The 18724-nt window shown below is 39.6% G+C and overlaps 1 protein-coding gene across 6 annotated transcripts in view; it reads left to right on the top strand.

The window, feature by feature from the left end:
• Window positions 1–3241: 3241 nt before the first annotated feature.
• Window positions 3242–18724, top strand: part of LOC308592902 (uncharacterized protein) — a 72549-nt gene continuing 57066 nt past the window's right edge. For 3 of the 6 annotated variants that reach the window (XR_014010651.1, XR_014010654.1, XR_014010655.1), the window contains exon 1: window positions 3242–3550. Coding sequence is in view for 2 of the 6 variants with exons in the window: in XM_081204957.1 (XP_081061083.1) it covers window positions 4262–4289 (28 nt within the window). In the remaining 4 variants the exon portion in view is untranslated. Of the gene's footprint in view, window positions 4290–18724 lie in introns of all 6 variants that reach the window. The other 3 variants (XR_014010652.1, XM_081204957.1, XM_081204956.1) reach the window with 1 other exon arrangement.

Genomic DNA, 18724 nt, shown 5'->3' with positions numbered 1-18724 from the left:
GCCTACAATATGACTCTGATTTATATTCACCACGGTATCTTATGCCTTCATTTGCTCCATAGTTTCATTTTTACTGGTAATAAACAAAAGAGCCTGGTGTTAGATCAGCTAAAGCCTAGCAACTGCTACTATGTATTATAGAAGAAGAAAACTTTCCCCACAGTTTATATTATGTAAAGCTAGATTGTTTGAATAGAGAGTTACATTATAAAGAACGCAACCTGGGGTTGGTAGAGGATCCCCCCCTGTCTGCGGAACACTTTGCAGTAAATTCAGAACAGAAGGGCACTTTTCTGGAATAAAAAAATGTATGCTTTGTTGGCTACCAGAGTACATTTGCTGCTTCCCAATTTCAGAATGAGATGATGGATATTTAGTAGATATTGGACAGCCTGAAGTAAAACCTCATAATTTAAAACATTCCACTTTAGTGCATTCCAAGAAAAACATGGAACAGTGAACAAAAGGAGCCGTATTGTAATAAGAAAACAACTAGGTACATTTCCCTATTTTTTTAAAAAAAACTGGGAATCTAAAAGTGAGTTACTAGCCAAAAATGCAATTGTATGTTTTAGTGTGTTTTTTTTTAAGAACAACCAAACCTAAGTTTGTTTAAATATAAAGTTTCCATTTGCAGACCAGGGCTTAAATGCAATTGTGTATCAATTTTCACTCATAAGTACATCCTATTGAGCTCAATGGAGCTTACTCCCAGGTAAATGTGGTTATAGGATGGCAGCCTTTATCTCAGCTGCCTGGTGACACCCTGTTCCAGAGGAACTAATATTTATGCATACTTTCTACACATGAATTGATTCCACCTTTCCTGCAAATGGCTGTAGTGGTGGAAAGAACTCAACTTCAGCATCCTTGACTGTACAAGCAATGCTCTTGCACTATCACATAAATGCCACAGAACATTTCTGATTATCTGTAGGGCAGGAGAAATGTGTCCCAGACTCTGGCTCCTTGCAGCTAAGCTGAACAGATGAAGAAAGTGACAGTTTGGACAGTATTGAACACATATTGGAACGGGGTCTCTAAATGCAGACATAGCAGCAGATTGGAGTGGTTGTGTTTATAAAAATCATGGAGGCTTTCAAAATGACATATAGTTGCCCCATGGTCAATAACAACTGCCTACAACTGCCACATACTGTGTGATGAATTGAATCTCTGTACTTAGTTTTGCTTAATTTGTTTTTCATTGTCTTAAGATGTGCTTTACTTTTTGTACACTGCTTTGGATATTTGGAACAAATATTTGGAACAAATAAATGAAATAAACAGCAGCTTAAAATAGTTAAAATAACGTGTATTTTATTTTTAAGAGCTAATGTTAAAGCTGTTGCCAATTGCTTAGGAGAAAAGGGTTACTTTTAAAAAACAACAATAATACTCCAGTCGACAGAGATTTGCAGTAAAATTCAAAATTGTGTCAAAATCCCACAGGCAGAAAGGGGTTAAGAGCATCTTCCTATGTTTCCTAGCGGACTTCAGTTCTCAACTTGCAGGAAACAGAGCAGGATGGAAACTAAATTTCCATTCCTCTTCCCATGTTTTGTGGAGCCATAAAAGAGAGCAGGAGCTTGGTTCTGTAGGTCTGTGCCACTATTCTCCAATTTTGATGTTTGCCTTGAAGAAAGTAATTTTGATACAGCCAAGCAATTATGGAGCATAGTTATGTGATCAAATCCTCCTTGCGGGTTTCCTGCAGGTACTGTATCTGGTTGGCCACTGTGAGAACAGGATGCTGGACTAGATAGGTCATTGGTCTGATCCAACAGGCTCCTTCTTATGAAAATACACTCTTATTCTGAAAATACACTCACTGAATCAGTTTAGTACAGTCTGGTGCCCCTTTGCCCCGAATGGCGCTGCTTCTCAGCACTATCTTCCTCCACCTCTTGCTTATCTACACTGCTGTTTAATCCAATTAGCTGTGGTATCCCCACAGGACTTTGCTTATGGTTGTCTGTGACATTATTAACATCAGATTTGGTTTCATTACATTATTTACAAAATTACAGGGACTGCCACAGCCAGTAGGATTAGATGGGAATGAGGACAAAAAGGCAGGAAAATGGCACCACCTAAGCAATATTAAGAGATGTTCACAGAGGCTTTGATGTTGACAGCGGCTTCTTATTGGCCTTCCATTTCTGCAGTGGTATTGGGACAAACCACATGATAGTGGGGAGCCACTGCTGTTGGACAAACAGACTGCAGAGGGCATTTGGCAAAGAATTTTTAAGTGGCATTTTGTGCTGTGGCACAGTTTGCATTTGCCAAATGGATAGTTTTATTTAATATGTGTACTATTGAAATTTGATCAGAAAGGCACTGTGCAATTCTCTCTCTCTCTCTCTCTCTCTCTCTCTCTCTCTCTCTCTCTCTCACACACACACACACACACACCAATCTTGGTGGACTTTGGGGGCTAGTTGCAGGGCAGCTTCACATCAGACTAGCAAATAGAACCAAAACATGGTGTGTCAAATGTGTCTCCCTGAGGAAATTCAGTGTGACAACTCCAGTATGTGCCCTGACCTTCATTGCCTGAAGGACATTTGCTTTGTTCCTGTTTTTCAAGCTTGGCATTCTGTTTCCAGGCTACTCGGGAGCTAAGTCCTTTCCTTTGTATTTTACTATTCTGAATTATTTGGAGTCATCTGCAGACTTGACCACTATTTACCACAGTATGCAGCACAAAGTTAAGGCTTCCAGGTGGATCACTGAATGTCACTGCTCTGTTTTGTTTCCCCCAGCTCTCGTGTGTTTAATTGGTCCTAACCTGAACTATGTTTGCTTTAACTGCTTAATTTGTGTTCATAGACACAGTATGTAATTAAAAGCTAAGAAACTCTGTCCCATGTAAGGCTGTCCCCTCCTAGTGGCGTTGTGCTGCTTTGCCCTAGCTTTTCTCTTGTGAGACTTTACTTCTCACAATGCCCTGGTATAGCAGCTCCCCTGTTTTGTATAGGTTTCATTGGTGACACATAAGAGAAACCAAGCAATGCTTTTGTATTCCCATTTGATTTAAGGGTGTTTAAAGCAGAATTAAGCTCATCCTCTAGAGTCAAGCATCCATTATTTTGAGGTTGGCAGCTCTGCCCAATTTGGGGCATTTCCCTAGCACTTCCCTGTGCCCCCATCCCACACTGTTGCCATTCCAAAAAAATATCTTCAAGGGTTCATGGGGCTGGAGGGGGAATTGGGGGTGGGAACGTTGTAAGTTTGTTGTAGCACTGGGGCCTAATTTGAATAGTGGAGTGTTTGGTATCTGGTGGGCGGGGCTTGTGTGTTTTGCTCCCGAATCAGCCTCTCCCTTCAGTTTGTTCAGTTAAGAATGTCAGTTAAGAGGGACCAACTGCCTCTTCTTCTTTCTTGCCTCAGACTTGCCTCACGTTGCATTTAGCTTCTCTCATCATGTTATTTTGTTACAATTTTCTTTATTATTAAAGCTTAGTTTACATTTACGTGAGCCACTTACTTTTCTCAAAGAAACAGAAACTCTGCCGAGGAAAGGTGTGGAATATCCTAAACTTGGGTGAGTTAGGGGATATTCCCAGTTTGCCAGGAGAATTGATTTTGTTAATCATCCCCCCACTTCCACAACAAAAGGTTCCTTGCATGAGCTTCCTGCTGCTGGCAGTACTTTGGATCTAAGTCATAACCCGTTGAAAAATTGCTAGACATTTTATTCTTTTTCTTAAAAAGAAATGCACATTTGACTGCAGCAGGTTGCATGTATTTAAAGCAGATGGTTTAAGATGTTTTGCTGCCTGAGGCATAAGGGAAGATGGCAGCCCATTCCACATACAGAAGCCAACAGAAGTGGCAGTTGGCTTTCTTCAACACTGGGGATTGGCAGCAACCATCATCAAACCTAAGAAAAGTGGGCTACCTTGGGGGCATGGGTACACCACATAGCATACACAGCCACCACTTTCTGCCTAATGTAGGGCCAGCCCAATTTCCCACCTGAGGTGGCCATCTCTATCTAATGGTAGGGCTGGCACTAGAAGCTGGAGAGGTATCTGGTTTATTCCACAAAGGGAGTCATATGGATGAGGCTTGCCTTCATGTATGTAGCCTCTGTTCTTAGCTGAGCTCCAATGAAATACTTTTTCTATTAAAACTGGACCAACTTTATGTGGTTTTGATAGATCCATGTTTAAACACACAACCGTTGCTGTCACATCTAGTTTGACCTCAAGCGCTTTAAATAGCTCTTTCCTCCATTTTTTATTTCATATTCATGTTTGATTGGACCTGCTGCAGAGAAAGTTAGTTGCTTATTTAGTTGCACTGAACAGTGTTCTTGCTTTAATTGCTTAGTTTTGCAACAACGGAATTGAAAGAAGCTGAATGAGAACATTGCCTTTATTCTTGAAGTTTATATTTAACTGGTGAATCTGTGGGTTGCATAGATACAAGAACAGACTAATTGTTCTGTACACCAGTCTTTTATCCTCTCTCCCCACCCCCACCCCGTGCCATTTTCAGTGCTTATATTATCATATCTAAAATGACATCTTGGTTCTATTAGGGTGTGAACATCCCGAATTGATTCATTCCAAAATTCAGAACTGATTTATATATAATTATTTTCTACCCATCATAAGGACTGGACTCTCCCTCCCTCTCTCTCTCTCTCTCTCTTTCTCTCTCTCTCTCTCTGTGTGTGTGTGAATGAGAGAGAGAAAGAATATATTTTATGTAAACTGCTTATGGATTTTAGTGTTTAAGCTCCCAGGAAATTTGGGAACAAAGAACAAATGAGCAGAAATAATATGGAGAAGTCACAAGTGTCCCTGTCCCAGAATTAAACTGTTGTTCACATAGGAATTAAAGGTGATCTTAAATGTATAGAGTGGTATTCAGTGAAGTTTTACTCAGAGTAGACTCACTAAAATTAATGGACATAGCTGATCCATGTTCATTTATTTCAATGGGTCTGCCCTAAGTAAAACTTGGTTGAATACCACTCATAGATAGTGTCACTGAGGATGAACTACTAAGCATACAAATGAGTAGAATGGAACTTGTTCAACATTATCTTTCAAAACAAGACATTCATTAGATCTTCTTTCAGATGAAGTCATGAAAACCCAAGGAGATGGTCATTGATTCAAGAGACTAGCAAGTCCCCTTATCACAGCTACACGAGCATTCACTTTAGGTACAAAGCATCCAAACCATTCTGTTGAAATCAGTAGTTTCCAATTTGAGCACATACTTAAATTTCTAAATAATCACCATTTGAGTTCAGTTTCACTTCATTCCTCTGAAGCTGATGACAGTTTCATATGTTTAAACTGGCAATTAAAGGATTCAGAATTATTAATGAGAGGCTTAACAGTGGGATCTACTTTATATGTGATACCATACATTGGGCACATACAAACAAATTCAAACCCACACAACTGCATTATCAGATTGTTAAAAAGATTGATGTGTGTGTAACTGACCCAACTGAAAACCTGACTGAGCCACCTCCTTTTTATACATTGCTGGCTGTACTAATTTCTTTTCCTTAAATCCTCAAACAGGTTAAGGTTGATGGGTCCAAAAAAGGATATTTAAATATATAGCCAGATAATGTTAGAAGTCCCACTGAAATCAGTGGGTCTTAAATGCTTAACTTGTGATTAGGCCCTATTGATTTCAATGAAAACTAAACATGCTGCTTCGCTTCTACTTTATGTATCTGTCAAAATAATAAAGCTGGAGTTTGCATTTTGTAATCTGGGCTCCAAGACCAACTTTGAAGGCCTATGAAATAGTGCAAATGTTTTCCTCCTAGACATCACTGAAGACAAAACACTGCACTGTCTGCAAGGAATAACTCAAGCAGAGAAAACTGACATCTCTAACTTAGAAAGCACTTTTACAGCATGCCTTACAAAAGGCCCTTGGGCCCTGGTTAAACAACAGCTGCTCAGACCCTATATATTCAGCTCAGCACAACCACAACCCATTTCATTAGCTGACCATTACTCAACCATTAAATCATAACATATAGCTTTCCTCTTAAACTTGAAATGTTTTGTGTGTGTAGTGGGCAAGATACTCTCAGGTTAAGATGTAAAGATTTAGGAGAGAAATGAGGTACTGCCTACACACTCGTGTTCACAAAACACCATTTCTTTTCATGGCACCACCTCATGGCATACATGGTCACTGGCAGTCTGGCAGTAGCAGCGGCTGCTCTTGTTCCTCCTTGCTCTCACCACAATCCCAGGGTGAAAATTGATCCCAAAGGGAGAGCAAAAGGAAGAACAGCACCTAGCACTGCTTGGCCTGTCCACTTGGGTTCAATTCCCACTATGAGAAGAATTTGGACAGGCAAGTATGAAGAGGAAAACACCAGGAGCTCACATTAGCCACTGCTACCCCACTGCATCAGACGCAGAGGAAGAGGAAAGACAGGCCAACTTCCAGGGAAGAGGGAAGACAGGCCAACACCACCCATCCCCAAACCAACAGCAGCAATTCTGATGTCAGAGGTCAATGGTGTTTCAACTGCTGGTGTGTGAACAATGTCAGGTGCCCAGTGACGCCAACTGCTGATGTTGTGTTGCCTGATGTTGTGTTGCTTTGGGTAGCTCAGCGAGTTCATTGTCAGCTTCGTGCTTTCGCTCACCATTCAGACAATGCTCAGCTTGGGAAGCAGAAGCAGAAATCTGTCCTGGCCGGGTTATGTTCCACACACTGAAATAGCTCCATGTGTTAAGATCTGAAATGGCATAGATCCCTTTTCTTCAAACAAAAGTACCTGTTTATTTAGTGAGGATGACATTAGTGTTATGAAGTACACAAAACAAACTAAATACAACAAGCGCTCTTAAGATGTACTTTATTTTTATTTTTTTTAAAAAAAATTAAGCTCAAATATACTCAAGGGTGTGTCTTGCTGAATCTTGGCCCCTTCCCTCTGCTGAAACTGTAGAAACGTACAAAAAAATCCCAAGATTGGTATGACCCTTACAGGTCTCTGTTCAGTTACTGAGCAGAAGAAATGTCATAACATTCTCCAGTTCACAATTAAACAAATTCCTTTATTTCTCATTCCAACACCCCTTGTATTTTGAATTTGCCTGTATGCCTTTGTGGTCCTAATTCTTCTGCTCAGTGTCTTGGTTTAACCAAATCTCTGCCATTCCAAGTCTATCTCACTTTTCCTTCAACACATGTGTTTCTAATTTAACAATCTTGTTATATATTGTCATGAAACAACCCAGCTTCCCCCTCCTGGGTGCTTTGTGGGAATCCTAAGTAGCAGCCGTAGACAGGAACTCTCTTTTCTTTGGGGGGTTTTGTTTTAAAGAACAGTCAAGGCAAACAGATTTAAGTAAACAAATAATCCTAGAGAACCCACAAGAGGTCCCAAGGCCGAGGCTACTGTTTTATGTCTCTCAAGAGAGTTGGGCCTGTTGCCAGCATAAATCTATTCCATATTAAGAAACTTAAACCCCCTCAAATGTATTAGGCATAATACCAATATTCAGCCATTTGGTACTGGAATTTAACTTAATTCTGTTACAGTCATCCTTATATACTTTCCCAGTGAGGAATCAAAATCAAAACCAGAGACTTTTGCTTGACAAACAGTAATGGCTGACTGTTGTTTGCCTGACTACAATATAGTCCTTAATTAAGTCTGACAGAAGAGCAACTCAGAGAATCATTTGGGGTATTCACACATTGCATTCAATGAGCGAACAATCTCTGTACTTGTGTACACAAACAGCTGAACTATATGCTTGTGCAGTTGCTCATGTCTGTGTAACTGTATGCACAGTAGTTGAGCTTCACAAATCAACAAGTGTATAATCATTCACACAACAGCTTGTTCATGGGTAGAAACAGCTTGTACCTGTGTTCAGTGAAACTTGTGAATAAGCCTATAGTGACTTTAATTCAGACACAGTCAAAGTAGTGAGTGGGAGCCGGATACTTTTCTGTTACCTGTGATAGTGAAAAAGTGGAACGGGGGCCCTTTTCTTTTCCAGCACATGTGAAACTTGAGATTTTAAGTCACTTCGGAAAGGCATCCTGGAGACAGAGGCGAATTTTAGTGAGTTCAACTGATTCAGTCTCTCAAGGCAAATCTAAAAAAATGTAGTATAAACGCTGACACCTGGGAAACACTGGCCTGCGAGCGCTCCAGTTGGAGAACAGCCTTTACCAAAGGTGTCATGGGCTTTGAAGATGCTCAAACTCAGGATGAAAGGGAGAAACATGCTAAGAAGAAGTCATGCTTGGCAAACCCTCACCGTGATCAACTCCCACCTGGAAACCTATGTCCCCGCTATGAAAGGACATGTGGATTCAGAATTGGCCTCTACAGTCACTTACAGACTCACCGTTAAAACCATGTGTATGGAAGACAATGTTACGAGTGATCGCCAAAGAAGAAGACTAGGCATGTAGCCTTGGGTGTGCCACAGGGGGCGCTGCAACAATGGTGCAGGTGAGAATTTTGGCATCATGCAGGGTGCAACTGAAATTTAAGACCCCAAGTTCCACCACTGCTGGAGATATGGAATACCACTAAACAACCAGAGATTCAGCTGAGTGATAAACATCACATTTCCCTCCTCACTTCCTCCACCCAAAACACTGCTTTAAAATAAGCTAAATATTGTTTAATTCCCTAAAAGATCAAGTAAATGCAAAGACAAACACAAAGACATTTGAGAGTAGGTAAGACAGAAGAAGTAGAGACAAGGATTCTAAAGGATTACACTACTGTAATCTGTCTTTCTATGGTACAATGTATATCTCTTAGAATTACTGGGAAATATTATTGGAGTAGGAATATTGGAGGGCTTAGTTCTGAAAACACTGAAGAAAACAATAGCCTGTTATGTTGTCAATGCTTTTCAAGAATTTCCAGAAAATTCTCCTTATAATTGCTAAGAAACTGGATAACCTCTCCACACTCTTTATATGTGTGAGAGTACTGTTGTTTTAAGCAAATCCATCTTCAAAGTTGTATAGAACTTTGGTTTTTTGGAATCAAAAGCTGCAATGTTTTTTGGAACATTGGAACATAAAAGCTGTAATGTCAAGCTGCAGTGAAATTTGCATAAAGCATATTTAGAAGTCTAAAATATATTCAGCCAAGGGTCAAATATTTCCCAAAACACTTGGAGGTCGCTTACAACCATGGTAACAGAAGTTCAGGTAAAATGTATGCAACAGATCAAGAAAGGTTCCAATAAGTCCAACAGATTCTGGTATGGTTAATTAGCACAATCAAAGACCAGAACCTTTCATTTTTAAAAAAGTAAGTTCTGCAGAAATGGAGAACAAAATGGAGCACAAAACCAGATAAAAACAAATATAAGTTGACATACAAAAGCATAATTTTAGGAACACATTTCTAAAAACATTAAGGTTAATAGTAAGGCTTGTGTAAATACATTAGAAGCAAGAAACCACCAAGGGGGAGATTGGGCCATTGGACGACATAGTGAAAGACGTGCTAAAGGAAGACAGGGAGATTGGCAGGAGCTATGAATATGCTTTCTGCTCATCTTTGCTCTCTCGTTCTAATGCAACATTGTGCAGATCTATCCTGATATATTTAAAGAACGCAGAACAAAGGAGGTAAACATCAGCACAGATATCTTCCCTGCAGCAAAGCTCTGCAATCTGTTGTGTGCAGATGGATTTTTCACTATTGCCACTGATGAGTGACTTGTGGAGATTCCAGAGTAGCATGGGGGAAAAAACTAGAATATGTTTGGGGCATGCTGTGGTGCAGAAATGTCCAATATATTAGATGTGATAATAAATTATATTATTATTATTATTATTATTATTACTATTATTATTATTATTATTATTATTTACTACAATTACCACCTAATAATTTGGCTCCTAAGCACCTTGATTCACTTATATATATTTAAATATATTGCTCTTTTTATTTCATTAATTAGTAGCTCTCTTGGCAATTTAATATGGTAGCATTGCTGTTGCCATTTCAGTACACACAGAAATGGAATTACTCTTCTGCTAATGCTAAGCTCATATTTAATATCTTCACTGGGTCAAAATCATGTGTTTAGCACCTTGTCATTTCAGACCCTTGATATGCGTCATTATAGGCAACTGCCAGTCATTTCACCTGCTAATGGTCTGATATAAAAGTAGAGATCAAAATTAATGACAGCATAAGAAAGCTCTAGGTTAATTTCTCTGAGCGACAATACTTGATATTTCCTCACATTCAGTATGCTATTAAAAGTTTATTTTTTTATAGAAATCAATTCAATATAAATGAGAGAAAAGGACATTCAGGTCAATATTATTTAAGAATTCATTGGTATGCATTGATTTTTATGACTGCGACTGCTAATTGAACAGAAAACGCTGAACAAAAAACATATTTTGAAGCCCATAAGGTGTTTGCATGAAATATGTCATTTCTTGCAATGTCTGAAAGTTTCTTCCAGGCAGAAACTATAGAAGCTCCAGTATAGCTGAACATCTGTCTTGTCATGTAGGCAGATATTAAGATTAAATTAACTAGAAATGAATAGAATGATACATGACAGGGTGCAGATGTCCCAGCCACAGTGTGATAATTTCATTGCAAAACTATGTAATGAATTCCATACATTACAGAAATACAAATGTACCACTTTAGGTAATTGTGATGAAAAGGTATAATATGCAGTGCATAAACAGACTGCAGACCCAAGGGCGTTTCTCCCCCCTGTACACTATTTCTCTTCAGTCATTTCAAAATGATTTTATTTAGTTTAATGTAAGCCTATTATTGAATCCTTTCTGGGTATTTTCTCCCCTTCTTTCAACATTTCAGAATCTGGATTTCATAGTGGCATTACAAAACTTCTTGCATGCCTGCTTTTTCCAATAGATTGGTTTGCTCCCTTTTCCCTCTGTCTATATTGTACCTTAATGTGGCACATTGAAATTCACCGGGACTGGAAATACTTAAAAAGCTTTTGGGCTTTGGGTAGTTTACAAATTGGTGTCTGTTGCCTGTGCGCAACTTAGATTAGCAGCAATTGTTCACATTCTGTTGCAGATTATTAGCTAATTTTCCTTTATTATTTGCAAATGGACGATTTGTGGACCGTCTAACCTTAGGCGTGTTTTTTTAAACATAGGTTTGGAAGCATGCAACCGTTTGGTAATCCATAGTGGGCCTCGTTGTGCTTTGGCGTGTGAGAGGAAGGGAGCTAACTGGGCTCCAGGGTTGGCACTGCAGGACCTTGGATTGGTTGCCTGGTGGCAGCCAATCAGGCCTCACACCAGGGAAAAGGGGTATTGCCCAGGAGTGGACCAGAAAAAGTCCTCTCCTCTGGTCTGTTCAGTGGGTATAATAACAGATGAACACATCAGGGCTCTCAAAGACTCCCTCCAATTGGCTGGGAAACCATCTGCAGTGAGTGTTCCTCGTCAAGTGGTGCTGGGGGAGGTGGCGCTGGCCTGTAATGCCACTGAACCATCAAGAGTAAGTGGACATGGTAGGTAGACGCCACAGATGGCAACTAAGCTTGGCTTACATTCAAAAGGTGCACTGCTGCCCACCACTGCTAAAATGGCTACCCAGGGCCCTACTAAGGAGGGCAGTCAGTGGCAACTCAGCTAGCTCATGCTGCTGAGAGGCCCTTTTGCGCCCCTGGGAACCAAACTGCCCAACAACTGGTGCCATCCAGTATTTGACAGGAGAGAAAAACTCCATGTAGTACACTGATACTGAATGAGCAAGCACATCGCAAAGTCTGGGTAGCTCTGCCGCCTCTCGTTTTATGTTGAATAAAATGTTCATTTCAAAAGTTGCATGATTCTGTAAGTCTAATAAACAAACAAATCTCACTATATATTTTGCTATCGGGATCTCATTCTCTAAATGCAATAATTTTGAAAACTGGGCATGCATACTTATTTTGTGATTCATTGGTTCCAAACAACAAGCACAAGGTGGAAAGCAAACGTCCCAGGCAATGAGCAATAGCAATTTGAGTATGCAAGGAATTCAAAGTCACACTCTGTGTGCCCAGCATTGAAATCAACAGCACCTTGTTAAAGCATCGACTCTACTAAGCTAAGCTGATAGTTGTAGGGAGTAAGCAGAGATAGGTCATTTGTGAGACTAATCTGCCCTTATAAAAAGAAAGAAAGAAAGAAAGAAAGAAAGAAAGAAAGAAAGAAAGAAAGACATAGAGTGGCAATTTCTTCACATGGTGATTTTTATATGACTTATTTTTAAAATGGATACAAATTTAAGATTGTTTCTTATGCCAGCTTCACAAAACTCAGTACGCTAGACACTAACATTATTTATTTTGATCTGGTGTATCTTTTCCAAGGTATGCAATTATGTCTTCTGTATTTTGGGCCAGAGTGGTTTAACAGTCAGTCCCTCTTTCCACTGAACTCTGGGAATTGTAGTTCTGTGAGGGGAGTAGGCTTCTCCTAACAATTATTAGCACCCATAACAAACTACATTTCCCAGGATTCTTTGGTGGAAGCCATTACTGTTTAAAGGGGTGTGATACTGCTTTAAATGTATAGTGCCGATCAGACCCCAGTGTTGATCCAGGACATTGATAGGGCCTGAGGTTGGAAAGGTTGAGAGATGGTGACCATCACAAAATGGTGGATAATAATTAAGAAACAATTGTGATATAGTCTTCTTTTTCTAGTGGCTAAGAAAAAGAAAGACTTCAGAAATTTTCTCAGAAAGAAATATCTGCTGGGAAAAGTTGGCTCATTTAGCACAGTGCTGGGTGCTCAGGGTATTACATCTTTTAAGTCAGTTTTTTTATGGCATACAAACTTCCCTGTTCATAGAGAAACACAAACATGCACTTTAAGTGGCATATGTTTTAAAATGTGGAGAGAGAACATTTCATTTCCTCCTGGTGAAAGGAGACTTTGGGTAATCAGGGTTCCCCCCCTCCCCAACAGATGCCCAGTTTAACTCACTTAAATGAACTTGTTTTCTGACTGGATCAGTTCTTGGATAAGTTAATTGAGCATGGCTGGAAAGAAAATGTTATCTTTATGAAGAGGTAAGTAGTATGAAGCTTCTTGGGTTTCAGGGAAGGTGCCTCATTGTTTACTTCTATTCTCCTAACAGAAGGCGTGCACAAATTCAGCCCAGTGGAAATAATTCTAGCTAATCGCACTCCATTACTTTCAGTGAAATTGAGTCTGCTCATTCTACCTAGGTGAGCTGACATAGCACGGAAACAGAAAAATAATCACAGTCATGCTGTCCAAAATAAGCAATTGGCATCAGGCAGGCTGAAAACTGTACATTTTTGTTCCAATTTACACACTGTGCACACCATTACTTTATAAACTCTCAGTGGCTATGCATCATCCCAGGGAATCAATGCTGTTGGAAACATTGTTCATTAGTACCAGGCAAGTGCTCTGCCATCTTGTGCATATCACAGCTGCTTACGGATGTTCAGTCCTCGCTTTGGGGGTTGTGCTGCTTTCTTTGACTCTCTTTCTATGGAATTCTTTGGGGGCTTCTGTGTGAATTTGAGCCAGGTACGAAACAGTGGTTCAGTAGGGCATATGATGTACCCTACGAATTAAGGAATGGGGCCCTTCTAAGAGCTCACTTAGCCCAGCAATTTGTTTTCCAGACCAGAACTATGCTTACTATCCTTTCATACAGCTCCCTATCCTTTTCCTAGCTCCCTTCCCCAAGTTTCTTTGTTTCAACGATGTAATTTAAGGAGGGGGAAGTACCCATTTTGGTGTTGCTGCTGTTAAACAAGTGGAAGTCAGAATAAGGTTACCAGATTTTTTTCAATGAATCCGGGGACACTTTTCAACTTCAATGGATTTTGTATGGGGACTGATTTGTAAATCCAGGGACTGTCCCCGGGAAACAGGGACGTCTGGTAACCTTAAGTCAGAATCCCTTGACGCAAAGGATGTGGGAGGAATTTGATTTGCTTTGCATTTAAAGGTGTACCTCCCTAATTCTTACTTTCTGAAACAATATGCAAGCTGAAGCGTACCCCTCCTTTGAAATTCATTATTCCCAGCCAAATAATGACTACAAAAATGCATTTGCTGGAGCAGACTGTGAATAAAAATGCATATAATAATGAAAATAACACACAAAATGCATTGTAGTAGGGAAAAATGTATCTATCAGGCAAAATTGTACACAAATGTGCACATTCAGAGGAAAGGGGCATAGTTCAGTTTCAGGGTATCTGTTTGCATTCAGGTGGTCCACTGTTCAATCCCTGGCACATCCAGGTAGGGCCAATGAATATAATTCTGAGCTAAATGAACCAATGGGCTGGCTTGGTATAAGGCAGCTGTTTCAGGTGGGCAGAGTATAAATAATAAAATTATTATTATTTAGTTATTTTCAAGAAATGGCCCAAATGACTTGCATATTGTCAATTTCCAATATGTTAGGTTGCATTACCATGAAATCATTTGCTTCTGAAACTGTTCTATGATTTAATAACTTAGGGCACTTTCAGAGAGAAGCTTAATATCACAAATAGGTCATTCAGATATTGCAAGCAGGTTGTTGACAAGTTTTTTAAAAAATAATTAATTCCATTTTCCATGGAAATGGTAAATCCAGATTGAATAGGGAGAAAATATGGGCTGCCTATAATGACATGGGGACACTGTGAAAAGTTGCATGCCTAACAGCACAAGTCACACAATAATGTCTACTCTTAAGGTGTTTTATTTTTAAAGAAGTTTTAAAAGTTATCCATTGCAGAAGTAGTACAAAGGAAACCCACAGAATCCTGACTATTTGCATGTGGATAAAGACCAGAAAAAGATTATTAACTTGCATTTTTAAGACTAAAAATTTTACTGAAAGAGCATGAGCTTTCATAGGTGATTATGTAACTCAACAGATACTGCCCTGGAAGTGAAAGCTGAATATTGGGGTGGGGGGTGGGGTCCTTTTCAGTCTTTAAAGGGACAGTTGCCCAAGCTGCAAAGTCTACTTTGCAAACATTGAGTTACAAAATCAGCAGTGCTCCTTCCAGCTATTATAATGCAAGAGGAAAGCATAGTCCCTGGGTTAGGCTTTGATTGACACAGCCAATTTTTAAAATTAATTCCTATTCTGCCATCTCACGCTCCATATATCTACAGGCATTGATTTTCCCGTGGATAGCTACTCTGAGTTTCTGATGGAGTGTCCAAGGAGGTTAAAATGTTTATTCAAAGGATTCTTTTTTGTCTTTGTCTTTTTGTTTTTTTAATGTAGGATTTGTATCCATCCATTATTTCTCTCCAACATAGCCCTGTCTGCACAATGCAGATTGCCGATGGCTATTGCAAGTAGGTTGAAGCTTCACAGATGTGGTGGGTGGTGTCGCCATACCCTCTAACTAATTTGGTACACCTGGACATATAAGGGGCCCCATGATCTTCAGTAGCTTAGGGCCTCATCAAACCTAAATCTGGCCCTGATTATCTTCATTGGTTGCCAGTGGCTCCCCAGAATTTTAGGCCAGGGTATCCCTCCCCCAGCCCTACCAGGAGGTGCCACAATCTCAGGCTGCATCTATGCCCCCACCCTCTTCTACTTGTTTCATTTCTCTACGTGTTCTAGGAGACCAGGGTGGAGGGGAGCTGGCTGCAGCAAGCGGGGGAGGCTCCCTGGTTTCAGCTTCTGCTTCTGCCTCAGAGTCTGAACTGTGCTCTGCCGTAGCCTCTTCCTATTCACCAAACCCTGTCACCGCTTCTGCTTCTGACACCTCCTCCCCCTCCCGACCTGCTCCTTCTCCCTCTGACCATTCTCCTGGCTCTGAGCCTTCTTCCCCTGGGGGTTCCCTAGGGGGTTCCTCGGCTGGTGCCTCTCACCACTCCTCTACATCCAGCCAGTCCATGACATCCACTTTATGTGCAGACTGTAACTTCCAAAAGACTTTGCTAATGCTGAAGGTCTGGTAGTTCAGCCCACAGGCATGTTTTCCACAAATCAGGTGACTGAGTGTGATTTCCAGTTTCAAAGATTAGATTACATAGATTTTACCTGTGACAGGATTAATAACAGGTCCGTTTCAAAACACATGGCCTAGAGTTGCTCATGAGCTGCTACATCTCCAATGTTTGTTGTTCTGTAAATTGCCCACATCAAAAGGTTTTTTGGGGAGAGAATTTTATCCTGAACAAATCTAGGTCACCTTGGTCAGCAATTAAGGGCAGTTCTGCAATATTTTGTATAATACGGTAGTTTACCCTGAATATAATTGATACTCAAGGAATGCAAGTCAGGTCTGAGACCATCTGAGGCACATTAACATGGCCAAATTTCAGAAATTTAACAAATTATATTGAAAACTGGTCATTTTTTGGTAATGCATGCTCCCTAATATTACTACTATCTTTATTACGGTCCAGAGACCCAACAAAACATTACAAATCAATTCAGAGTTCATACAGCCTACCTCCAGGCTAATCAAGCACTTTGTTTGGTATATAGGGCTCATTTGTTCTTGCAACCACCGATAAAAACTTTGCCACTGCCAACGTTCTAGCTTTTGCTCCCTAATACAAATATGCCAAGAAAGAGAATGAAGCTTTTGGCCCACTATTCGAGATAAAGTTAAAATACCAGACTAAAAAAGAATGTTTGTAATTGGAGAGCTAATACATTATTAACAAGAGCTTGAGCTCTCCAGACTTCAAGTAGCTTGCATCACACAGGAAAGCTGGAGAGGAATTAAGGAGGCACACACAGACCTCCTATATCCTATAATAATGCTTTCAGTGGAGGAGAAAGCAGGGCTCTTATGTGATCATTCCATTTGTGGGTACTGCAACTATGCTTGGAATAGATTGTTCAGTGTTCTTAATTAATTTCCACAATTTGTTATTGGATCCAGGTGACTGATAATTTCTGCGCCACCATGTAAAATTATGCAGATTTTCATGTAGTGTCCCGATCAAACACTGAGTTTTCATAATCTTATTGTTTCTTCATCAAGCCTTTAATAAACAGGGATGAGAAACTTCTTCATCACCATGGACTGTCAGTGAAATAAATCAATAAGCAGGAGGCAAGAACTAACCCACAACTCCTAGCTGAAAGCAATTAAGCCAATTCAAACATTGTTTATTTATGTCCACTAAGACAAGGGCTTTTAGTGTGGTAGCACCTTCCTTTGGAATGTGTTTCCAGTGGAAACCAAGCAGTCTTGGCATTAAGGCACCTCCTTAAAACTTTCCTGTTCACCCAGGCTTTCCCAGATGGGTGATCCAGCTCTTTTTTTTAAAAAAAAATGTTGGTAGTATAAAAATATCTGTAAATAAATAAATAGTTTGAATGACCATAGTAATATGAACGCATAGCTGGTGAACATATGCAACAGCAGTTTCTGTATTTTTGGATTGCCAATTTAGAACAAAATTGGGACAACTCTTTAAAAATCTTTAAGATGGTCTAAAAGGACTAATGAAAACATAATTAATATTGTACATTATTGTATTTCTTAATTTACTCTTTGATCCAGAAACATAGCACACATCTTCACCCCCCCCCCGCCCCAGGTATCTCCATATGGGCTAGAAACTTGATTGAACACTGGTATTTACATCTGATCTCCATGAAATTGACTTGAATGCTGCTTTTGGGCTGTGGACTAAATGAAATTTTATGAATACAAAGTTTATGTATGTGTAGCAAAAATCAGCTACATACATGTTATCAACTGGATTGTGTTTTCTAATTATCCATAGTCTGTAGCTCCCAAGTTAAAGTATGCTATGTAATAGAGGTGGGGCGTGAACTAACTTGTATATACACCCTATGCTGTGTGTAATAGTGTTGACTCTCATAATTCATTCAGTATGGCAAATTTTCTTCTCAATTACTGAATTATGTAGCAAATTTGAAATTGTGCTATGCATCTTCTTTGGCATAATGTCAGCTGCTGTGTATGGGTGTTTAAACTTTACTTTTGCCTCTTTGATTTATTTATGCAAGCAAGATTTGTCATGAATTTTAATCCAAGCAAAACGCTGTGACACTCACAATAGCCTGTAAATCTGCTTTGCTGTAGCAGCAGCAGCCCTATGAAAAGAAGTAATGTGGAATAGTTGTAAGCTCTGCCAAGCCAGTTTCTCATCTCAGGCATTGTTGCATAAAATGCATTTTATGTATTGGAAGGAAACATACATCTGGAGTCTTTAGTTATTTTTTAATACAGAACAGTAGGACCTTTGGGAATATTGTGATTTCTAAGTTTTCTGATAGGCATGCTCCCACAGCAGAAGTGCTTTCTTCACAGAGATATACACTGCTACAAGTCTTTATTCATTTATTTATCATGCTGCAATTCCCTAAAAAGAAAAGACTTATTCTATGCAAAAAATAAAAAAAACAACCCCTCACATTGCTCCAATGGATAATCACAGATTCTGTTTAAATAATTGATACATAAAATTACTTTTGCCGACTAGCTCAGTTATAGTCATGTGACAGGGTATATCGTGTTTTAACCAGAGCAATTATTATTCCACAAAAAAAAAAGTACAGAAAGGAGCAGTGAAAGGATTTGAGTTCAGTGTGTAGGTTTGTGGAAGGAAGCCAATACATTTGTCAAAGCAGTTACACCAACTGAAAACAGATAAAACAGATTATAGTCACAGGAATAGGATGGGCCCTCAGGTGTCAAAGGCCAAGGTAAAGAAATGTTGCTACTCAAAACAGTATAGTGAA

Source organism: Podarcis bocagei (genome assembly GCF_964188305.1).
Source record: "Podarcis bocagei genome assembly, chromosome: 1".
NCBI classification, from domain to species: domain Eukaryota; kingdom Metazoa; phylum Chordata; class Lepidosauria; order Squamata; family Lacertidae; genus Podarcis; species Podarcis bocagei.
The sequence above is the reverse complement of the archived record's forward strand: the minus strand, read 5'-3'. Positions and strand labels throughout refer to the sequence as shown.